This window comes from Phyllobates terribilis, unplaced genomic scaffold (assembly GCF_046119375.1).
Source record: "Phyllobates terribilis strain yellow unplaced genomic scaffold, ASM4611937v1 Scaffold_9__5_contigs__length_417890890, whole genome shotgun sequence".
Taxonomy (NCBI): domain Eukaryota; kingdom Metazoa; phylum Chordata; class Amphibia; order Anura; family Dendrobatidae; genus Phyllobates; species Phyllobates terribilis.
Window position 1 is genome coordinate 187,289,710 of NW_027362769.1, and position 24,091 is coordinate 187,313,800.

General features: G+C 57.1%; 1 protein-coding gene across 3 annotated transcripts in view; it reads right to left on the bottom strand.

Annotated features, from left to right (window-relative positions):
• Positions 1-24,091, bottom strand: part of SEMA5B (semaphorin 5B) — a 398,541-nt gene that overhangs the window by 128,096 nt on the left and 246,354 nt on the right. For all 3 annotated transcript variants that reach the window (XM_073647519.1, XM_073647520.1, XM_073647521.1), the window contains 3 exons: positions 19,728-19,863; positions 19,320-19,527; positions 11,261-11,468 (listed from right to left, as the gene is read on the bottom strand). In XM_073647519.1, the coding sequence (XP_073503620.1) occupies positions 11,261-11,468; positions 19,320-19,527; positions 19,728-19,863 (552 nt within the window). The remainder of the gene's footprint in view (positions 1-11,260; positions 11,469-19,319; positions 19,528-19,727; positions 19,864-24,091) is intronic.

Genomic DNA, 24,091 nt, shown 5'->3' on the forward strand with positions numbered 1-24,091 from the left:
ACATCCCCACCCCACCCATCGATAACATCCCCACCCATCGATAACATCCCCATCCCACCCCACCTATTGATAACATCCCCACCCCACCCGATCCATCCATAACATCCCCACCCCACCCATCGATAACATCCCCACCCCATCCAATCATTCGATAACATGCCCATCCCACCCGATCCATAACATCCCCACCCCACCCATCGATAACATCCCCACCCCACCCATCGATAGCATTCCCATCCCACCCGATCCATCTATAACATACCCTCCGGCCCTGTATTTCCATCGATGGCTGCAGACGTTTCCCTGCAGGAGATCAGTGAAGCTCCAGGTTATTACGGAGAACATATAACGAGTCCTGCCAGGAGTGGGGTCTACAGCGGCTTTGAAGAAGAAATCAGAGGAGACGGCGACCTGTAGACTCCAATTACCGCAACGAGAAGAGTAACAGACAGAGGAGTCGCCGGGGAGATGAACGCGCTAATTACAGCAGAGTCTGGAGCGATCCTGCTGCTCATCACTGATACTCGGGGAGAGACGGATCCATGAAAGCCGAGCTACAGCGAGGAGGACGAAGACCAACACTGGGGCAGATGGGGAAGACGTATCCATCTAGGAAGGAAAGCAAGATACAGCCAAGTATCCGACCTGACCGGGGCCGACGGAGACCCCTGGGACCGACGGAGACCCCCAGGAAAAACTCTGCATAGGGCTGAGAAACCGAGAAAACTCAGAAAAATTAAGCTGTTAGTGCTGCCATACTGTGCAAAATAAAATCACCATGCAATGCCTACAACAAGCGACGGTTAAACTAATAAAATGCTCCAAGTCCAAATAATACCACCAAACAGTGCAGAAATAATACCTCCATACTGTGTACGAACCGTAACACCACAGTACAGAAATACCACTATACATGCAATGCACTAATAATGCCGCCATACCGTGCTCAAATAATGGTGCTTCACAGTGACAATTACAACCAGTGACCATCAGGAGGCGTCTGATCAGCTCCAATTCTATTCTGCAGCCGGACAACAACCCCCAACATCAGGCCAATGTCATTAAGAATGAGGAGTCCTGGAGTGATGATCCGGCCCCACAGATCCCTGATCTCCCATCATCCCGTCTGTCGGGGATCACATGAGGAGACAGAAGGATCCGCACGATCCTCATATACAGGAGATCTGGGGGCAGTGCTCCAAGATGTCTGGCACAAGATCCTGCCGAGATCCTCCATAACCAGTGTACAAGTGACGAGAAGAAGGGAGGCGACAGGCGGTCACCAGATACTGATGATGGAGGTGACGGGTGGTCACCAGAGACTGATGATGGAGCAGACGTGCAGTCACCAGATACTGATGATGGAGGTGACGGGTGGTCACCAGAGACTGATGATGGAGGAGACGTGCAGTCACCAGATACTGATGATGGAGGAGACGGGCGGTCACCAGATACTGATGATGGAGGTGACGGGCGGTCACCAGATACTGATGATGGAGGTGATGGGCGGTCACCAGATACTGATGATGGAGGAGACGGGCGGTCACCAGAGACTGATGATGGAGGTGATGGGCGGTCACCAGATACTGATGATGGAGGGGACGGGCGGTCACCAGATACTGATGATGGAGGAGACGAGCGGTCACCAGATACTGATGGTGGAGGCGACGGGGGGTCACTAGACACTGATGATGGAGGAGACGGGCGGTCCCAGACACTGATGATGGAGGCGACGGGCGGTCACCAGACACTGATGATGGAGGCGACGGGCGGTCACCAGACACTGATGATGGAGGCGACGGGCGGTCACCAGACACTGATGATGGAGGTGACGGGTGGTCACCAGACACTGATGATGGAGGCGATGGGCGGTCACCAGACACTGATGATGGAGGCGACGGGCGGTCACCAGACACTGATGATGGAGGTGACGGGCAGTCACCAGACACTGATGATGGAGGCGACGGGCGGTCACCAGACACTGATGATGGAGGTGACGGGCGGTCACCAGACACTGATGATGGAGGTGACGGGCGGTCACCAGACACTGATGATGGAGGCGACGGGCGGTCACTAGATACTGATGATGGAGGTGATGGGCGGTCACCAGATACTGATGATGGAGGTGACGGGTGGTCACCAGACACTGATGATGGAGGTGACGGGCGGTCACCAGACACTGATGATGGAGGTGATGGGCGGTCACCAGATACTGATGATGGAGGTGACGGGCGGTCACCAGACACTGATGATGGAGGTGATGGGCGGTCACCAGATACTGATGATGGAGGTGACGGGCGGTCACCAGATACTGATGATGGAGGTGACGGGCGGTCACTAGATACTGATGATGGAGGTGACGGGTGGTCACCAGATACTGATGATGGAGGAGACGGGTGGTCACCAGATACTGATGATGGAGGTGACGGGCGGTCACCAGATACTGATGATGGAGGTGATGGGCGGTCACCAGATACTGATGATGGAGGTGACGGGTGGTCACCAGATACTGATGATGGAGGTGACGAGCGGTCACTAGATACTGATGATGGAGGTGACGGGTGGTCACCAGATACTGATGATGGAGGTGACGGGTGGTCACCAGATACTGATGATGGAGGTGACGAGCGGTCACTAGATACTGATGATGGAGGTGACGGGTGGTCACCACATACTGATGGTATTTACATTTCTCTTTTCTTCAGTCACTTTGTATTTTGTAAATTGATAGAAATAATCTATTAACCCTTCTATGTCTGGAAGCTTCTTACTTTGGAGCATTGTCTCTGCACCTGCCTATGACTTTTGCACAGTTCAGTAACTCCATATAAAAATCATAAATCAGCAGAATAGGATTCCCGGTGATTTTCAGTGCCGAGCGCCGGGGGGAAGAATCCCTTCTGCATATAACGTGCGGACCCCGTACATTGCACGGATCTCTCTTTGTAACAACGTAACAGGTTTTGTCTCCATGCCGCGTGTCTGCAGCCGGGCATCCAGGCTGGTATGTGTGGTCAGTGTACCTGGCAGCCGCGGACCACCTCATGTTCCCAGGCGGGTTTCTCCATGGTAACAAAATCCCAACACGATGGGTCCCAGCCAGGTCCATTCCTGCACTCGCTCGCCGGCATCGCTGCCAATGTCATCCAGCGCCAGTGATGGGTAAATTATACTACACCGTGTGCCAAGGGGCGAGGGCAGGAGTTCACGTGTGGGTGGCACATAGGAACACTGACGAACAGCACAGGGAGCCGGTACGCGAGAACGAGAAGGGTTAAAGGGCTGCCCGCCTGCTCTCCTCCAGAGACAGCGCCACTCCTGTACACACAATGTGTCTGCTACTGCAGCTATGATTTTTTTATGCAGCTTTGGAGGTGACTAGAGAATAAGATGAAAGGAAGACAAGATCAGAGTATTAGACGCAGCCCCTCGGCACCGCACCCCCTTTTACAGCTTCACAATGGATTTTTGCTCCTCGCAGAAATTGCACCTGTAGAAATGAGGAATGATGTGTAGACGTGAGCGCTGCTGTGAAGCTGCTTAATGCCGGCTCCCTGGAAGGCTGGAGATATTACAGACCAGCCTGATACCCCTGCTCGGTGCCTGACGCGGTGACCAACCCGGTACCTGATGCGGTGCACTGCCCGGTGCCTTACGCAGTGACCAGTCTGGTGCCTGACACGTTGCCCGGCCCGGTGCCTGACGCGGTGCCCTGCCCGGAGCCTGACGCGGTGCCCTGCCCGATGCCTGTAGCGTTGCCCTGCCCGGTGCCTGACGCGGTGCCCTGCCCGGAGCCTGACGCGGTGCCCTGCCCGATGCCTGTAGCGTTGCCCTGCCCGGTGCCTGACGCGGTGCCCTGCCCGATGCCTGACGCGGTGCCCTGCCCGGTGCCTGACACGGCGCCCCTGCCCGGTGCCTGACGCAGTGCACTGCCCGGTGCTTGACGCGGTGCCCTGCCCAGTGCCTGACACAGTGCCCCTGCCCTCTCACCCCTGTCAGCAATGGAAGGATCTCATTAATCAAGATTCAGCACTTGACAAAGATCGTTATCTGGGGACAGCGAGGTCTCGCAGGGCGAGAAATGGATTTTCGCCTCTCGAAGTCATCATGAGCCGTAATAACACAATGAGGACTCGAGAGGCGTCAGGCGGCACAAGCTGCAGCCAATCGCTGCTCCGCACGCGCCACTTATTACAATTGCTAGGACCATCACTGTCCGATGACCTGAGACCCCCGCTCTGCGAAAAACTGGAAGAAAAGACACGAAAAATCACATCCTTCATCTAATGACACAAAGGAGCAAAATATAGGATTTAACCCATTCCCGACTGTCAAATCCATTAATGTATGTGGATCTGGAGCCAAAAGAAACAGTCCCTGACGCCTTATACAGAGTCAGTGTGTGCAGTCTCTTCCTCCTGTGCAGACAGTGTGCGCAGCCTCTTTTTTCCGTACAGTCATTGTGCGCAGTATTTTTCTTCTCTGCGGTCACTGTGTGCAGCCTCTTTCTTCCCTGCGGACACTGTGTGCAGCCTCTTTCTTCCCTGCGGACACTGTGTGCAGCCTCTTTCTCCTCTGCGGTTGCAGTGTGCAGCCTTTCTCTTCTCGGCGGTTGCTGTGTGCAGTGGATGTAGCGGTAACAGTGACCAATGTCAGCCATGTTTGCGGTGATGCTATGTTGTCCCGGCCCCTCTTCCCGGCCCCCGTGGTCGGCGCTCTGCCTTCATGGTTCCCGGCCCACTGTGGCCGGCGCTCTGCATCCATGGTTCCCGGCCCCCGTGGCCGGCGCTCTGCCTCCATGGTTCCCGCTCCCCCGTGGCAAGCGCTCTGCCTCCATGGTGCCCGGCCTCCCGTGGCCGGCGCTCTGCCTCCAGGGTTCCTGGCCCCCTGTGGCCGGCGATCTGCCTCCTTGGTTCCCGGCCCCTGGGGCCGGCGCTCTGCCTCCATGGTTCCCTGCCCCCCGTGGCTGGTGCTCTGCCTCCTAGGTTTCCGGCCCCTGTGGCCGGCACTCTGCCTCCATGGTTCCCGACCCTCGTGGCCGGCGCTCTGTCTCTATGGTTCCCGGCCCCCCGTGGCCGGCGCTCTGCATCCTTGGTATCCAGCCCCCGTGGCCGGTGCTCTGCCTCTATGGTTCCCTGCCCCCCGTGGCTGGCGCTCTGCCTCCTTGGTTCCCTGCCCCCCGTGGCTGGCGCTCTGCCTCCTTGGTTCCCGGCCCCCATGGCCGGCACTCTGCCTCCATGGTTCCAGGCCCCCGTGGCCGGCGCTCTGCCTCCATGGTTCCCTGCCCCCCGTGGCTGGTGCTCTGCCTCCTAGGTTTCCGGCCCCTGTGGCCGGCACTCTGCCTCCATGGTTCCCGACCCTCGTGGCCGGCGCTCTGCCTCTATGGTTCCCGGCCCCCCGTGGCCGGCGCTCTGCATCCTTGGTATCCAGCCCCCGTGGCCGGTGCTCTGCCTCTATGGTTCCCTGCCCCCCGTGGCTGGCGCTCTGCCTCCTTGGTTCCCTGCCCCCCGTGGCTGGCGCTCTGCCTCCTTGGTTCCCGGCCCCCATGGCCGGCGCTCTGCCTCCATGGGTCCCGGCCGTGGCCGGCGATCTGCCTCTATGGTTTCCGGCCCCCGTGGCCGGCGCTCTGCCTCCATGGTTCCAGGCCCCCGTGGCCGGCGCTCTGCCTCCATGGTTCCAGGCCCCCGTGGCCGGCGCTCTGCCTCCATGGTTCCCGGCCCCCGTGGCCGGCGCTCTGCCTCCATGGTTCCCTGCCCCCGTGGCCGGCGCTCTGCCTCCCTGGTTCCCGGCCCCCGTGGCCGGCGCTCTTCCTCCTTGATTCCCGGCCCCCATGGCCGGCGCTCCGTCTCCCTGGTTCCCGACCCCGTGGCCGGCGCTCTGCCTCCTTGATTCCCGGCCCCCGTGGCCGGTGCTCTGCCTCCATGGTTCCCTGCCCCCGTGGCCGGCGCTCTGCCTCCTTGGTTCCCGGCCCTCGTTGTCGGCGCTCCGCCTCCCTGGTTCCCCAGCTCCGTTCTGTATCAGGATTGTTAGTGGCAGGAATGTGTTAATCCTCCGGCGTCTCGGTAATATGCAGCGCAGACCAGGCGGCACAATAAAGCAGAATGTAGTCACTCTCCAGTGGAGCGTCGCTCTCCGGTCCTGTGCCAACCTCACCAGCGCCCCCTCACCCGTGACGAGTGCCGGTGATGGACTGATGCATAAAGTGTTTCTCGCAGAAGAGGCCATTTTATCACTTTAACGACACGAGAGAAAATCATCCAGAGACGGCGACTTCTCCACAAACCTGCGCCCGTAAATCAGGCTGCGCCGTCTCCCTGCTGCGCGGCCCAAAGTGCCAGGACGGATGGAAACGCCAAAACATCATAAACCAGGGGGCGGCCGCTTTATATCCGCCGCTAAACGTTTACAAGCACAAGTGATGGCGATATAAAGACAATGCCGAGAGCAAGGTCAGCGGAGTCAGCCCGAGAGCAGCGGCGCCGGCCCGAGAGCAAGGTCAGCGGAGTCAGCCCGAGAGCAGCAGCGCCGGCCCGAGAGCAAGGTCAGCGGAGTCAGCCCGAGAGCAGCAGCGCCGGCCCGAGAGCAAGGTCAGCGGAGTCAGCCCGAGAGCAGCAGCGCCGGCCCGAGAGCAGCGGCGCCGGCCCGAGAGCAAGGTCAGCGGAGTCAGCCCGAGAGCAGCGGCGCTGGCCCGAGAGCAAGGTCAGCGGAGTCAGCCCGAGAGCAGCGGCGCCGGCCCGAGAGCAAGGTCAGCGGAGTCAGCCCGAGAGCAGCAGCGCCGGCCCGAGAGCAAGGTCAGCGGAGTCAGCCCGAGAGCAGCAGCGCCGGCCCGAGAGCAAGGTCAGCGGAGTCGGCCCGAGAGCAAGGTCAGCGGAGTCAACCCGAGAGCAAGGTCAGCGGAGTCAGCCCGAGAGCAGCGGCACCAGCCCGAGAGCAGCGGCGCCGGCCCGAGAGCAAGGTCAGCGGAGTCAGCCCGAAAGCAGCGGAGCCGGCCCCAGAGCAGCAGCGCCGGGCCGAGAGCAAGGTCAGCGGAGTCAGCCCGAGATCAAGGTCAGCGGAGTCAGCCCGAGAGCAGCGGAGCCGGCCCCAGAGCCGCAGCGCCGGCCCGAGAGCAAGGTCAGCGGAGTCAGCCCGAGAGCAGCGGAGCCGGCCCCAGAGCCAGCCCGAGAGCAGCGGCATCAGCTGGGACAGCGCCCTTACAAATCACACTACAAGGCGGCACAATGACCCCCATCACGCAGAACAGCGCCGGGCACCGGATCTGGCAGAGAAGAAGCATCAGATCCCCCTATGTCTACCACAATACTTCGCTGCGCAGTCAGAGATTTATACAGAATATTTACATATTTATAAATGCAAAAAAGAAAATAAAAATCTACCAGTTAAATCCGGATCCCGGTGACGCCGCAGAGCAGCCCCCGATAATGGGGACATTGTGTGCAGCAATGATGAGTAACGAGCCCGGTCACTGAGTGCGGCTGCACTGAGAGGAGGCGACTGCGGGTACAGCGGGCACCGACCACGCGGCATCACTCACCCCGTTGCTGCTGGCGGTCACTCTGCTCTCCGCTCAGGAGGGCGGGGGGTTCCTACACTACAGTCATCTTCTCTCCGGCCTGAAATGGCTGATAACAGAGAGCAATGGGCACAATAAGTACCAGGAGGAGATGACGCTAAGTTCAATGCTGGACGTCAGAGCTGACAATCTTTTATCTGACGGAATGGACTTTAATAATGTGATTGTGTTACACTGGCACCTGCAGGACTCTGGCAGTCCTTCTGACCCCCGGCCCGCCCCTCCTGACCCCCGGCCCACTCCTCCTGGCCCGCCCCTCCTGACCTCCGGCCCACTCCTCCTGGCCCGCCACTCCTGGCCCCCGGTCCGCCCCTCCTGGCCCCCAGCCCGCCCCAATGCCAGGAGGGCAGCGCGGGCCCCCACATATTCCAGGGCGGAGGGATGGGACGACTGAAGAGGCTGCACAGTGAGTGGGAGGTCATTGTACCAGGGCCGGGGTGAAGAGCGGGCACAGGTGCCAGAGTCATTATACCAGGGCCGGGCTGCAGAGCGGGCACAGTTGCCAGAGTCATTATACCAGGGCCGGGCTGCAGAGCGGGCACAGTTGCCAGAGTCATTATACCAGGGCCGGGCTGCAGAGCGGGCACAGTTGCCAGGGTCATTGTACCAGGGCCAGGGTGAAGAGCAGACACAGGTGCCAGAGTCATTGTACCAGGGCAGGGGTGCAGAGCGGGCACAGGTGCCAGAGTCATTATACCAGGGCCGGGATGCAGAGCGGGCACAGGTGCCAGAGTCATTGTACCAGGGCCGGGGTGCAGAGCGGGCACAGGTGCCAGAGTCATTGTACCAGGGCCGGGGTGCAGAGCGGGCACAGGAGCCAAGGTCATTGTACCAGGGCCAGGGTGAAGAGCAGGCACAGGTGCCAGAGTCATTATACCAGGGCCGGGATGCAGAGCGGGCACAGGTGCCAGAGTCATTATACCAGGGCAGGGGTGCAGTGCGGGCACAGGTGCCAGAGTCATTATACCAGGGCAGGGGTGCAGAGCGGGCACAGGTGCCAGAGTCATTATACCAGGGCAGGGGTGCAGAGCGGGCACAGGTGCCAGAGTCATTATACCAGGGCAGGGGTGCAGAGCGGGCACAGGTGCCAGAGTCATTATACCAGGGCCGGGCTGCAGAGCGGGCACAGTTGCCAGGGTCATTGTACCAGGGCCAGGGTGAAGAGCAGACACAGGTGCCAGAGTCATTGTACCAGGGCAGGGGTGCAGAGCGGGCACAGGTGCCAGAGTCATTATACCAGGGCCGGGATGCAGAGCGGGCACAGGTGCCAGAGTCATTGTACCAGGGCCGGGGTGCAGAGCGGGCACAGGTGCCAGGGTCATTGTACCAGGGCCAGGGTGAAGAGCAGACACAGGTGCCAGAGTCATTGTACCAGGGCAGGGGTGCAGAGCGGGCACAGGTGCCAGAGTCATTATACCAGGGCCGGGATGCAGAGCGGGCACAGGTGCCAGAGTCATTGTACCAGGGTCGGGGTGCAGAGCGGGCACAGGAGCCAAGGTCATTGTACCAGGGCCAGTGTGAAGAGCAGGCACAGGTGCCAGAGTCATTATACCAGGGCCGGGATGCAGAGCGGGCACAGGTGCCAGAGTCATTGTACCAGGGCCGGGGTGCAGAGCGGGCACAGGAGCCAAGGTCATTGTACTAGGGCCGGGGTGTAGAGCGGGCACAGGAGCCAAGGTCATTGTACCAGGGCCAGGGTGAAGAGCAGGCACAGGTGCCAGAGTCATTGTACCAGGGCAGGGGTGCAGAGCGGGCACAGGTGCCAGAGTCATTATACCAGGGCCGGGATGCAGAGCGGGCACAGGTGCCAGAGTCATTGTACCAGGGCCGGGGTGCAGAGCGGGCACAGGAGCCAAGGTCATTGTACCAGGGCCGGGGTGTAAAGCGGGCACAGGAGCCAGGGTCATTGTACCAGGGCAGGGGTGCAGAGCGGGCACAGGAGCCAAGGTCATTGTACCAGGGCCGGGGTGCAGAGCGGGCACAGGTGCCAGGGTCATTGTACCAGGGCCGGGGTGCAGAGCGGGCACAGGTGCCAGGGTCATTGTACCATGGCTGGGGTGTACACAGCGCTCTGCACGGAGGGTCCTTCTCTGTCAGTCGCTGCGGAGCGGCCGTCTCGGACTTGGCAACGGCACAATCGGCTCCACAGATGAATGGCGATCATTGCAGAAAAGGTGATAAAATTCTCAGGAATCTGAGAGGACAATGGAGGATTCATCTGCGGAGCAGCGAGGAGGTAACACACACCGCAACCTGACCGCTACCATGAGACTGATGTAATGGAGCAGCGAACCCCCGCAAACCAGGCAAATACAGGGTGAGCCTGCTGTGTACCGCCTCATGTAGATACAACCAACGCTACTCCGCTGTGCCCATGGGGGGCAGCACAACCAGCCCAGGCGCCAACCAAACGATCAGCAATGGCTACATAGTTACCAAGCGGGGCAGAAAGAGAAACAGATTATCACTCACACTACTACCCCCAGCAGACACTACTGCCCCCAGCAGACACTACTACCCCCAGCAGACACTACTGCCCCCAGCAGACACTACTACCCCCAGCAGACACTACAGCCCCCAGGAGCCACTACAGCCCCCAGCAGACACTACTACCCCCAGCAGACACTAGTACCCCCAGCAGACACTACTACCCCCAGCAGACACTACTGCCCCCAGCAGACACTACTACCCCCAGTAGATACTACTACTCCCAGCAGACACTACTGAGCCAAGCAGACACTACTACCCCAGTAGATACTACTACGCTCAGCAGACACTACTGCCCCCAGCAGACACTACTACCCCCAGTAGATACTACTAATCCCAGCAGACACTACTACCCCCAGCAGACACTACTGCCCCCAGCAGACACTAGTACCCCCAGCAGACACTACTACCCCCAGCAGACACTACTGCCCCCAGCAGACACTACTACCCCCAGTAGATACTACTACTCCCAGCAGACACTACTGAGCCAAGCAGACACTACTACCCCCAGTAGATACTACTACTCCCAGCAGACACTACTGCCCCCAGCAGACACTACTACCCCCAGTAGATACTACTACTCCCAGCAGACACTACTGAGCCAAGCAGACACTACTACCCCCAGTACATACTACTACTCTCAGCAGACACTACTGCCCCCAGCAGACACTACTACCCCCAGTAGATACTACTACTCCCAGCAGACACTACTGAGCCAAGCAGACACTACTACCCCCAGTAGATACTACTACGCTCAGCAGACACTACTGCCCCAGCAGACACTACTACCCCCAGTAGATACTACTAATCCCAGCAGACACTACTGAGCCAAGCAGACACTACTGCCCCCAGCAGACACTACTACCCCCAGTAGATACTACTACTCCCAGCAGACACTACTGAGCCAAGCAGACACTACTACCCCCAGTACATACTACTACTCTCAGCAGACACTACTGCCCCCAGCAGACACTACTACCCCCAGTAGATACTACTACTCCCAGCAGACACTACTGAGCCAAGCAGACACTACTGCCCCCAGCAGACACTACTACCCTCAGTAGATACTACTACTCCCAGCAGACACTACTGCCCCCAGCAGACACTACTGCTCCCAGCAGACACTACTACCCCCAGCAGACACTACTGCCCCCAGCAGACACTACTACCCCCAGCAGACACTTTCATCCCGTCACTTACCCCTCAGCCCGGTACATGGAGCATCGCTCCAGGGGAACCTTCAGGACGCCATTGTTCAGTCCCACGAATAGTGAGCGGTTGCTGTGCAGGATCTGCAGGCTGAGGATCGGCTGCTGCTGGCCGCTCGGCAGGATGTGCATCTCCTCCAGGTAACAGCTCCGCAGGCTGCGATTGGCGGTGGACAGCGCCTTGAGGATGGTGCCGCGTTCTGCAGAGCAAATGGGAGACGCTCAACAAATCAACAGAAGCCAAAAAAAACCCAGAAATAAGACAGTAGCCTGTAATCTGCAGCACTCCGGACCCACAAACCTGACGGCAGCCTGTAATCTACAGCACTCCGGACCCATATACCTGATGGCAGCCTGTAATCTACAGCACTCCAGACCCATATACCTGACGGCAGCCTGTTATCTGCAGCCCTCCAGACCCATATACCTGACGGCAGCCTGTAATCTGCAGCACTCCAGACCCATATACCTGACCGCAGCCTGTAATCTGCAGCACTCCAGACCCATATACCTGACCGCAGCCTGTAATCAGCAATGCTCCAGAGCCATATACCTGACAGCAGCCTGTAATCTGCAGCACTCCAGACCCATATACCTGACGGCAGCCTGAAATCTGCAGCACTCCAGACCCATATACCTGACGGCAGCCTGAAATCTGCAGCACTCCAGACCCATATACCTGACGGCAGCCTGAAATCTGCAGCACTCCAGACCCATATACCTGATGGCAGCCTGTAATCTACAGCACACTTCAGACCCATATACTTGACGGTAGCCTATAATCTGCAATGCTCCAGACCCATATACTTGACAGCAGGATGTAATCTGCAGCACTCCAGACCCATATACCTGACGGCAGCCTGAAATCTGCAGCACTCCAGACCCATATACCTGACGGCAGCCTGTAATCTACAGCACACTACAGACCCATATACTTGACGGCAGCCTATAATCTGCAGCACTCCAGACCCATATACCTGACGGCAGCCTGTAATCTGCAGCATTCCAGACCCATATACCTGACGGCAGCCTATAATCTACAGCACTCCAGACCCATATACCTGACGGCAGCCTGTAATCTACAACACACTCCAGACCCATATACTTGACGGCAGCCTATAATCTACAGCACTCCAAACCCATATACCTGACGGCAGCCTGTAATCTGCAACACTCCAGACCCATATACCTGACGGCAGCCTGTAATCTGCAGAACTCCAGACCCATATACCTGATGGCAGCCTGTAATCTACAGCACTCCGGACCCATATAGCGTGTAATCTACAGCACTCCAGACCCATATACCTGACGGCAGCCTGTAATCTGCAGAACTCCAGACCCATATACCTGACGGCAGCCTGTAATTTAAAGCACTCCAGACCCATATACCTGACGGCAGCCTGTGATCTACAGCACACTCCAGACCAATATACCTTACAGAAGCCTGTAATCTGCAGCACTCCGGACCCATATACCTGACGGCAGCCTGTAATCTACAGCACTCCAGACCCATATATCTGATGGCAGCCTGTAATCCGCAGCACTCCAGACCCATATACCTGACGGCAGACTGTAATCTGCAACACTCCAGACCCATATACCTGACGGCAGCCTGTAATCTGCTGCACTCCAGACCCATATATCTGATGGCAGCCTGTAATCCGCAGCACTCCAGACCCATATACCTGACGGCAGACTGTAATCTGCAACACTCCAGACCCATATACCTGACGGCAGCCTGTAATCTGCTGCACTCCAGACCCATATATCTGACGGCAGCCTGTAATCCGCAGCACTCCAGACCCATATATCTGATGGCAGCCTGTAATCCGCAACACTCCAGACCTATATATCTGATGGCAGCCTGTAATCTGCAGCACTCCAGACTCATATATCAGACAGCAGCCTGTAATCTGCAGCACTCCAGACCCATACACTGACGGCAGCCTGTAATCTGCAGCACTCCAGACCCATATATCTGACGGCAGCCTGTAATCTGCAGCACTACAGACCCATATACCTGACGGCAGCCTGTAATCTGCAACACTCCAGACCCATATACCTGATGGCAGCCAGTAATCTACAGTACTCCAGACCCATATACCTAACAGCAGCCTGTAATCTGCAGCACTCCAGACCCATATACCTGATGGCAGCCTGTAATCTGCAGCACTCCAGATATATATACCTGACGGCAGCCTGTAATCTGCAACTCTCCAGACCCATATACCTGATGGCAGCCTGTAATCTGCAACACTCCAGATCCATATACCTGATGGCAGCCTGTAATCTACAGTACTCCAGACCCATATACCTAACGGCAGCCTGTAATCTGCAGCACTCCAGACCCATATATCTGATGGCAGCCTGTAATCCACAGCACTCCAGACCCATATACCTGACGGCAGCCTGTAATCTTCTGCACTTCAGACCCATATATCTGATGGCAGCCTTTAATCTTCTGCACTCCAGACCCATATATCTGATGGCAGCCTGTAATCTGCAGCACTCCAGACCCATATATCTGACGGCAGCCTGTAATCTGCAGCACTCCAGATATATATACCTGACGGCAGCCTGTAATCTGAAACACTCCAGACCCAAATGCCTGATGGCAGCCTGTAATCTGCAACACTCCAGACCCATATACCTGATGCCAGACTGTAATCTACAGTACTCCAGACCCATATACCTAACGGCAGCCTGTAATCTGCAGCACTCCAGACCCATATACCTGACGGCAGCCTGCAATCTGCAGCACTCCAGACCCATATACCTGACGGCAGCCTGTAATCTGCAGCACTCCAGACCCATATACCTGACGGCAGCCTGTAATCGGCAGCACTCCAGACCCATATACCTGACGGCAGCCTGTAATCTGCAGCACTCCGGACCCATATAGCGTGTAATCTACAGCACTCCAGACCCATATACCTGACGGCAGCCTGTAATCTGCAGAACTCCAGACCCATATACCTGACGGCAGCCTGTAATTTAAAGCACTCCAGACCCATATACCTGACGGCAGCCTGTGATCTACAGCACACTCCAGACCAATATACCTTACAGAAGCCTGTAATCTGCAGCACTCCGGACCCATATACCTGACGGCAGCCTGTAATCTACAGCACTCCAGACCCATATATCTGATGGCAGCCTGTAATCCGCAGCACTCCAGACCCATATACCTGACGGCAGACTGTAATCTGCAACACTCCAGACCCATATACCTGACGGCAGCCTGTAATCTGCTGCACTCCAGACCCATATATCTGATGGCAGCCTGTAATCCGCAGCACTCCAGACCCATATACCTGACGGCAGACTGTAATCTGCAACACTCCAGACCCATATACCTGACGGCAGCCTGTAATCTGCTGCACTCCAGACCCATATATCTGACGGCAGCCTGTAATCCGCAGCACTCCAGACCCATATATCTGATGGCAGCCTGTAATCCGCAACACTCCAGACCTATATATCTGATGGCAGCCTGTAATCTGCAGCACTCCAGACTCATATATCAGACAGCAGCCTGTAATCTGCAGCACTCCAGACCCATACACTGACGGCAGCCTGTAATCTGCAGCACTCCAGACCCATATATCTGACGGCAGCCTGTAATCTGCAGCACTACAGACCCATATACCTGACGGCAGCCTGTAATCTGCAACACTCCAGACCCATATACCTGATGGCAGCCAGTAATCTACAGTACTCCAGACCCATATACCTAACAGCAGCCTGTAATCTGCAGCACTCCAGACCCATATACCTGATGGCAGCCTGTAATCTGCAGCACTCCAGATATATATACCTGACGGCAGCCTGTAATCTGCAACTCTCCAGACCCATATACCTGATGGCAGCCTGTAATCTGCAACACTCCAGATCCATATACCTGATGGCAGCCTGTAATCTACAGTACTCCAGACCCATATACCTAACGGCAGCCTGTAATCTGCAGCACTCCAGACCCATATATCTGATGGCAGCCTGTAATCCACAGCACTCCAGACCCATATACCTGACGGCAGCCTGTAATCTTCTGCACTTCAGACCCATATATCTGATGGCAGCCTTTAATCTTCTGCACTCCAGACCCATATATCTGATGGCAGCCTGTAATCTGCAGCACTCCAGACCCATATATCTGACGGCAGCCTGTAATCTGCAGCACTCCAGATATATATACCTGACGGCAGCCTGTAATCTGAAACACTCCAGACCCAAATACCTGATGGCAGCCTGTAATCTGCAACACTCCAGACCCATATACCTGATGCCAGACTGTAATCTACAGTACTCCAGACCCATATACCTAACGGCAGCCTGTAATCTGCAGCACTCCAGACCCATATACCTGACGGCAGCCTGCAATCTGCAGCACTCCAGACCCATATACCTGACGGCAGCCTGTAATCTGCAGCACTCCAGACCCATATACCTGACGGCAGCCTGTAATCGGCAGCACTCCAGACCCATATACCTGACGGCAGCCTGTAATCTGCAGCACTCCAGACCCATATACCTGACGGCAGCCTGTAATCTGCAGCACTCCAGATATATATACCTGAGGGCAGCCTGTAATCTGCAGCACTCCAGACCCATATACCTGACGGCAGCCTGTAAACTGCAACACTCCAGACCCATATACATGATCACAGCCTGTAATCTGCAACACTCCAGACCCATATACCTGATGGCAGCCTGTAATCTACAGTACTCCAGACCCATATACCTGACGGCAGCCTGTAATCTGCAGCCCTCCAGACCCATATACCTGACGGCAGACTGTAATCTGCTGCACTCCAGACCCATGTACCTGATGGCAGCTTGTAATCTGCAGCACTCCAGATATATATACCTGACGGCAGCCTGTAATCTACAGCAAACTCCAGACCCATATACCTGACGGCAGCCTATAATCTGCAGCACACTCCAGACCCATATACCTGACAGCAGCCTGTAATCTGCAGCACTCCAGACCCATATACCTGACGGCAGCCTGTAATCTGCAGCACTCCAGATATATATACCTGAGGGCAGCCTGTAATCTGCAGCACTCCAGACCCATATACCTGACGGCAGCCTGTAAACTGCAACACTCCAGACCCATATACCTGATGGCAGCCTGTAATCTACAGTACTCCAGACCCATATACCTGACGGCAGCCTGTAATCTGCTGCACTCCAGACCCATGTACCTGATGGCAGCTTGTAATCTGCAGCACTCCAGATATATATACCTGACGGCAGCCTGTAATCTACAGCAAACTCCAGACCCATATACCTGACGGCAGCCTATAATCTGCAGCACACTCCAGACCCATATATCTGACGGCAGCCTGTAATCTGCAGCACTCCAGACCCATATATCTGATGGCAGCCTGTAATCTGCAGCACTCCAGACCCATATACCTGACAGCAGCCTGTAATCTGCAGCACTCCAGACCCATATACCTGACGGCAGCCTGTAATCTGCAGCACTCCAGACCCATATACCTGACGGCAGCCTGTAATCTGCAGCACTCCAGACCCATATACCTGACGGCAGCCTGTAATCTGCAGCACTCCAGATATATATACCTGAGGGCAGCCTGTAATCTGCAGCACTCCAGACCCATATACCTGACGGCAGCCTGTAAACTGCAACACTCCAGACCCATATACATGATCACAGCCTGTAATCTGCAACACTCCAGACCCATATACCTGATGGCAGCCTGTAATCTACAGTACTCCAGACCCATATACCTGACGGCAGCCTGTAATCTGCAGCCCTCCAGACCCATATACCTGACGGCAGACTGTAATCTGCTGCACTCCAGACCCATGTACCTGATGGCAGCTTGTAATCTGCAGCACTCCAGATATATATACCTGACGGCAGCCTGTAATCTACAGCAAACTCCAGACCCATATACCTGACGGCAGCCTATAATCTGCAGCACACTCCAGACCCATATACCTGACAGCAGCCTGTAATCTGCAGCACTCCAGACCCATATACCTGACGGCAGCCTGTAATCTGCAGCACTCCAGATATATATACCTGAGGGCAGCCTGTAATCTGCAGCACTCCAGACCCATATACCTGACGGCAGCCTGTAAACTGCAACACTCCAGACCCATATACCTGATGGCAGCCTGTAATCTACAGTACTCCAGACCCATATACCTGACGGCAGCCTGTAATCTGCTGCACTCCAGACCCATGTACCTGATGGCAGCTTGTAATCTGCAGCACTCCAGATATATATACCTGACGGCAGCCTGTAATCTACAGCAAACTCCAGACCCATATACCTGACGGCAGCCTATAATCTGCAGCACACTCCAGACCCATATATCTGACGGCAGCCTGTAATCTGCAGCACTCCAGACCCATATATCTGATGGCAGCCTGTAATCTGCAGCACTCCAGACCCATATACCTGACAGCAGCCTGTAATCTGCAGCACTCCAGACCCATATACCTGACGGCAGCCTGTAATCTGCAGCACTCCAGACCCATATACCTGACGGCAGCCTGTAATCTGCAGCACTCCAGACCCATATACCTGACGGCAGCCTGTAATCTACAGTACTCCAGACTCATATACCTGATGGCAGACTGTAATCTACAGCACTCCGGACCCATATAACTGACGGCAGCCTGTAATCTACAGTACTCCAGACCCATATATCTGACGGCAGCCTGTAATCCGGAGCACTCCAGACCCATATATCTGATGGCAGCCTGTAATTTACAGTACTCCAGACCCATATACCTGAGGGCAGCCTGTAATCTGCAGCACTCCAGACCCATATATCTGACGGCAGCCTGTAATTTACAGTACTCCAGAACCATATACCTGACGGCAGCCTGTAATCTGCAGCCCTCCAGACCCATATACCTGACGGCAGCCTGTAATCTGCAGCCCTCCAGACCCATATACCTGACGGCAGCCTGTAATCTGCTGCACTCCAGACCCATGTACCTGATGGCAGCTTGTAATCTGCAGCACTCCAGATATATATACCTGACGGCAGCCTGTAATCTACAGCAAACTCCAGACCCATATACCTGACGGCAGCCTATAATCTGCAGCACACTCCAGACCCATATACCTGACAGCAGCCTGTAATCTGCAGCACTCCAGACCCATATACCTGACGGCAGCCTGTAATCTGCAGCACTCCAGATATATATACCTGAGGGCAGCCTGTAATCTGCAGCACTCCAGACCCATATACCTGACAGCAGCCTGTAAACTGCAACACTCCAGACCCATATACCTGATGGCAGCCTGTAATCTACAGTACTCCAGACCCATATACCTGACGGCAGCCTGCAATCGGCAGCCCTCCAGACCCATATACCTGACGGCAGCCTGTAATCTGCTGCACTCCAGACCCATATACCTGATGGCAGCCTGTAATCTGCAGCACTCCAGACCCATATACCTGATGGCAGCTTGTAATCTGCAGCACTCCAGATATATATACCTGACGGCAGCCTGTAATCTACAGCAAACTCCAGACCCATATACCTGACGGCAGCCTATAATCTGCAGCACACTCCAGACCCATATACCTGACGGCAGCCTGTAATCTGCAGCACTCCAGACCCATATATCTGATGGCAGCCTGTAATCTGCAGCACTCCAGACCCATATACATGATCACAGCCTGTAATCTGCAGCACTCCAGACCCATATACCTGACGGCAGCCTGTAATCTGCAGCACTCCAGACCCATATACCTGATGGCAGCCTGTAATCTGCAGCACTCCAGACCCATATACCTGACGGCAGCCTGTAATCTACAGTACTCCAGACCCATATACCTGATGGCAGCCTGTAATCTACAGCACTCCGGACCCATATACCTGACGGCAGCCTGTAATCTACAGTACTCCAGACCCATATATCTGACGGCAGCCTGTAATCCGGAGCACTCCAGACCCATATATCTGACGGCAGCCTGTAATCTGCAGCGCTCCTCATACATAGATTCACCCTGCGTTGCCATCTGATGAGCCGCTATGACTCTCAGCAGCGACGTACCGGTCCCGATGTACATGACGTGATACAGCGTGTCCTTCCCCTGCACAATATCCACCACCAGCTTGGAGAAGCGCACGCTGTCCTGCGTCACCAGAGGGTCCACGGACACCGGCTGCACCACGTCGTTCATCAGGAAGAGGCGCTGAGCGTCCTGCAGGCTGCGCTCCGTCAGGTTCTCATTGGGGCTGTCATCATTCAGGATCCCGCACTACGAGACACGCGGGATTAGATACACAGCTCAGCAGAGAGTTTCACACAGGATTAGATACACGGCTCAGCAGAGAGTATTACACAGGATTAGCTACACGGCTCAGCAGAGAGTATCACACATGGCTTAGATACATGCCGTTTGGGGGCACATCACGCCTGATTGGACGGTATCATGGAGGCTCCGCCCACCGCGCTCACCTGGAAGTTGGCTATGGGGTTGAGTGTCGGCAGCCAGGCGGAGCGCGGGTTCTCCTGGTACCTGAAGGGGCCGTTGAAGGCCTGAGTGATGGCGCTGAGGTTGAAGGCGCAGACCGCGGAGGCAGCGATGCTGTTCCTGGAAACCGAGAGATAATAAAACCGCAATCACCAGAAGTAATTCTGCTCCGATCATCACCGGCCGCGAACAGATAAAGGCTGAAGGATTCCAAGCAGCAACCAGCAGAGTTAAGAGTGCAGCTCTGGCTGTGACTGGAGCATAACACCAGGCGAGTCGGTATTTCGTCGTTGTATTGCAGTTTACGAGCTGCTGATCTAGAACAAAGGACGCCTCTAGGACTGCGCAGAAAATGGAGGATTTCTTGGCCTTTATAACCGCGATGTGGCGGCCGACCGTGGGCACCACAAAGCTCAGCAGGTGAGCGACAGCTCTGAGGCTTCATGACAGCGATCGCCTGCAGCAGACACTGCACGAAGTCACTCACCGCCTGGATCATGTGACCGCGCCGGGGAGGGTGACGGTGCGATCACTTTACACCAGAGCAGGGTGCACAAACTTATCTACAAGCGGACGACCCCTGACTGGACGAGCGGCGTCAACCACGGACAGATCAGCGGCGCCGCCTCAGCCTTACAGTCCCCGCACAAAGTATCACCCGACCTCAATAAATCGGCCGCCCGCCCCCAGAGCAGCGCTCTAATACAGGGGAAGCGGCTGCCTCACACAGCTGCAGTTGTCACAATGTGTCGGTGCAGGATATGCGTCCTGGGCTTTCAGCTTTCTGAAGAACGTTTCCATTCGCTGACAGAAGAAACATTGAAGAAATGTAACAAACTCTTTCAAAAAGTTACAGAACTTTTCGGAGTGACTGGAGGAGCGGCGCCGCTTCTCCATGGGTCACATAATCGGAGCCCCTCCATCAATAAGGACGTTGTTTAGAAAATCCCTTTAAGAATTAACCCTTTGGCTGATGGTCAAAAAACAAAAGCTCTATCCACCAGTCCTGGATGTGCAGCCCCCATCCTCCACCCTAGCCCCCCAGCCTATATACGGAACCTCCGCCGCGCCGCGTACACGAGGTAGCGGCCATGTTTTACTCCCAGCGATGACGATTTTCCAGGAGCGGAGACGCAATGTATGAGGCTGGCGGGGGCTCTATGTATAAGAGGCTGGTGGGGGGCGCTATGTATGAGAGGCTGGCGGGGGGCTCTATGTATGAGAGGCTGGCGGGGGGCTCTATGTATGAGAGGCTGGTGGGGGGCTCTATGTATGAGAGGCTGGTGGGGGGCTCTATGTAAGAGAGGCTGGTGGGGGGCGCTATGTATGAGAGGCTGGTGGGGGGCTATGTATGAGAGGCTGGTGGGGGGCGCTATGTATGAGGCTGGTGGGGGGCGCTATGTATGAGGCTGGAGGGGGGGGCGCTATGTATGAGGCTGGCGGGGGGCGCTATGTATGAGGCTGGCGGGGGGCGCTATGTATGAGGCTGGCGGGGGGCTATGTATGAGGCTGGTGGGGGGGCGCTATGTATGAGGCTGGTGGGGGGCGCTATGTATGAGGCTGGTGGGGGGCTATGTATGAGAAGCTGGTGGGGGGCGCTATGTATGAGGCTGGAGGGGGGGCGCTATTTATGAGGCTGGCGGGGGGGCGCTATTTATGAGGCTGGCGGGGGGGCGCTATGTATGAGGCTGGTGGGGGGGCGCTATGTATGAGGCTGGTGGGGGGCGCTATGTATGAGGCTGGTGGGGGGCGCTATGTATGAGGCTGGAGGGGGGGCGCTATGTATGAGGCTGGCGGGGGGGCGCTATGTATGAGGCTGGCGGGGGGGCGCTATGTATGAGGCTGGTGGGGGGCGCTATGTATGAGGCTGGTGGGGGGCGCTATGTATGAGACTGGTGGGGGGCTCTATGTATGAGAGGCTGGCGGGGGACGCTATGTATGAGAGGCTGGTGGGGGGCGCTATGTATGAGAGGCTGGTGGGGGACGCTATGTATGACAGGCTGGTGGGGGGCGCTATGTATGAGAGGCTGGTGGGGGGCGCTATGTATGAGAGGCTGGTGGGGGGGCGCTATGTATGAGACTGGTGGAGGGCGCTATGTATGAGACTGGAGGGGGGGCGCTATGTATGAGAGGCTGGTGGGGGGCGCTATGTATGAGACTGGTGGGGGGCTCTATGTATGAGAGGCTGGCGGGGGACGCTATGTATGAGAGGCTGGTGGGGGGCGCTATGTATGAGAGGCTGGCGGGGGGCACTATGTATGAGAGGCTGGTGGGGGGCGCTATGTATGAGAGGCTGGTGGGAGACGCTATGTATGAGGCTGGAGGGGGGGCGCTATGTATGAGAGGCTGGCTGGGGGCGCTATGTATGAGAGGCTGGCGGGGCGCGCTATGTATGAGGCTGGCGCTATGTATGAGGCTGGCGGGGGGGCTATGTATGAGGCTGGCGGGGGGCTATGTATGAGAGGCTGGCGGGGGGCGCTATGTATGAGAGGCTGGCGGGGGGCGCTATGTATGAGAGGCTGGCGGGGGGCGCTATGTATGAGAGGCTGGCGGGGGGCGCTATGTATGAGAGGCTGGCGGGGGGCGCTATGTATGAGAGGCAGGCGGGGGGCGCTATGTATGAGAGGCTGGCTGGGGACGCTATGTATGAGAGGCTGGTGGGGGGCGCTATGTATGAGAGGCTGGCTGGGGGCGCTATGTATGAGAGGCTGGCGGGGGGCGCTATGTATGAGAGGCTGGCGGGGGGCGCTATGTATGAGAGGCTGGTGGGGGGCGCTATGTATGAGAGGCTGGTGGGGGGCGCTATGTATGAGAGGCTGGCGGGGGGCGCTATGTATGAGAGGCTGGCTGGGGACGCTATGTATGAGAGGCTGGTGGGGCGCGCTATGTATGAGAGGCTGGCGGGGGGCGCTATGTATGAGAGGCTGGCTGGGGACGCTATGTATGAGAGGCTGGTGGGGGGCTATGTATGAGAGGCTGGCGGGGGGCGCTATGTATGAGAGGCTGGCGGGGAGCACTGTGTATGAGAGGCTGGCGGGGGGCGCTATGTATGAGAGGCTGGCGGGGGGCGCTATGTATGAGAGGCTGGCGGGGGACGCTATGTATGAGAGGCTGGTGGGGGGCGCTATGTATGAGAGGCTGGTGGGGGGCGCTATGTATGAGAGGCTGGCGGGGGGCGCTATGTATGAGAGGCTGGCGGGGGGCGCTATGTATGAGAGGCTGGCTGGGGACGCTATGTATGAGAGGCTGGTGGGGCGCGCTATATATGAGAGGCTGGCGGGGGGCGCTATGTATGAGAGGCTGGCTGGGGACGCTATGTATGAGAGGCTGGTGGGGGGCTATGTATGAGAGGCTGGCGGGGGGCGCTATGTATGAGAGGCTGGCGGGGAGCACTATGTATGAGAGGCTGGCGGGGGGCGCTATGTATGAGAGGCTGGCGGGGGGCGCTATGTATGAGAGGCTGGCGGGGGACGCTATGTATGAGAGGCTGGTGGGGGGCGCTATGTATGAGAGGCTGGCGGGGGGCGCTATGTATGAGAGGCTGGCGGGGGGCGCTATGTATGAGAGGCTGGCGGGGGGCGCTATGTATGAGAGGCTGGTGGGGGGCGCTATGTATGAGGCTGGAGGGGGGGCGCTATGTATGAGACTGGCGGGGGGCGCTATGTATGAGAGGCTGGCAGGGGACGCTATGTATGCGAGGTTGGTGGGGGGCACTATGTATGAGAGGCTGGTGGGGGGCGCTATGTATGAGAGGCTGGTGGGGGGCGCTATGTATGAGAGGCTGGTGGGGGGCGCTATGTATGAGGCTGGAGGGGGGGCGCTATGTATGAGAGGCTGGCTGGGGGCGCTATGTATGAGAGGCTGGCGGGGGGCGCTATGTATGAGAGGCTGGCGGGGCGCGCTATGTATGAGGCTGGCGCTATGTATGAGGCTGGCGGGGGGGCTATGTATGAGGCTGGCGGGGGGCTATGTATGAGAGGCTGGCGGGGGGCGCTATGTATGAGAGGCTGGTGGGGGGCGCTATGTATGAGAGGCTGGTGGGGGGCGCTATGTATGAGAGGCTGGCTGGGGGCGCTATGTATGAGAGGCTGGCTGGGGGCGCTATGTATGAGAGGCTGGCAGGGCGCGCTATGTATGAGGCTGGCGCTATGTATGAGGCTGGAGGGGGGGCGCTATGTATGAGAGGCTGGCGGGGGGCGCTATGTATGAGAGGCTGGCGGGGCGCGCTATGTATGAGGCTGGCGCTATGTATGAGGCTGGAGGGGGGCGCTATGTATGAGAGGCTGGCTGGGGGCGCTATGTATGAGAGGCTGGCGGGGCGCGCTATGTATGAGGCTGGCGGGGGGGC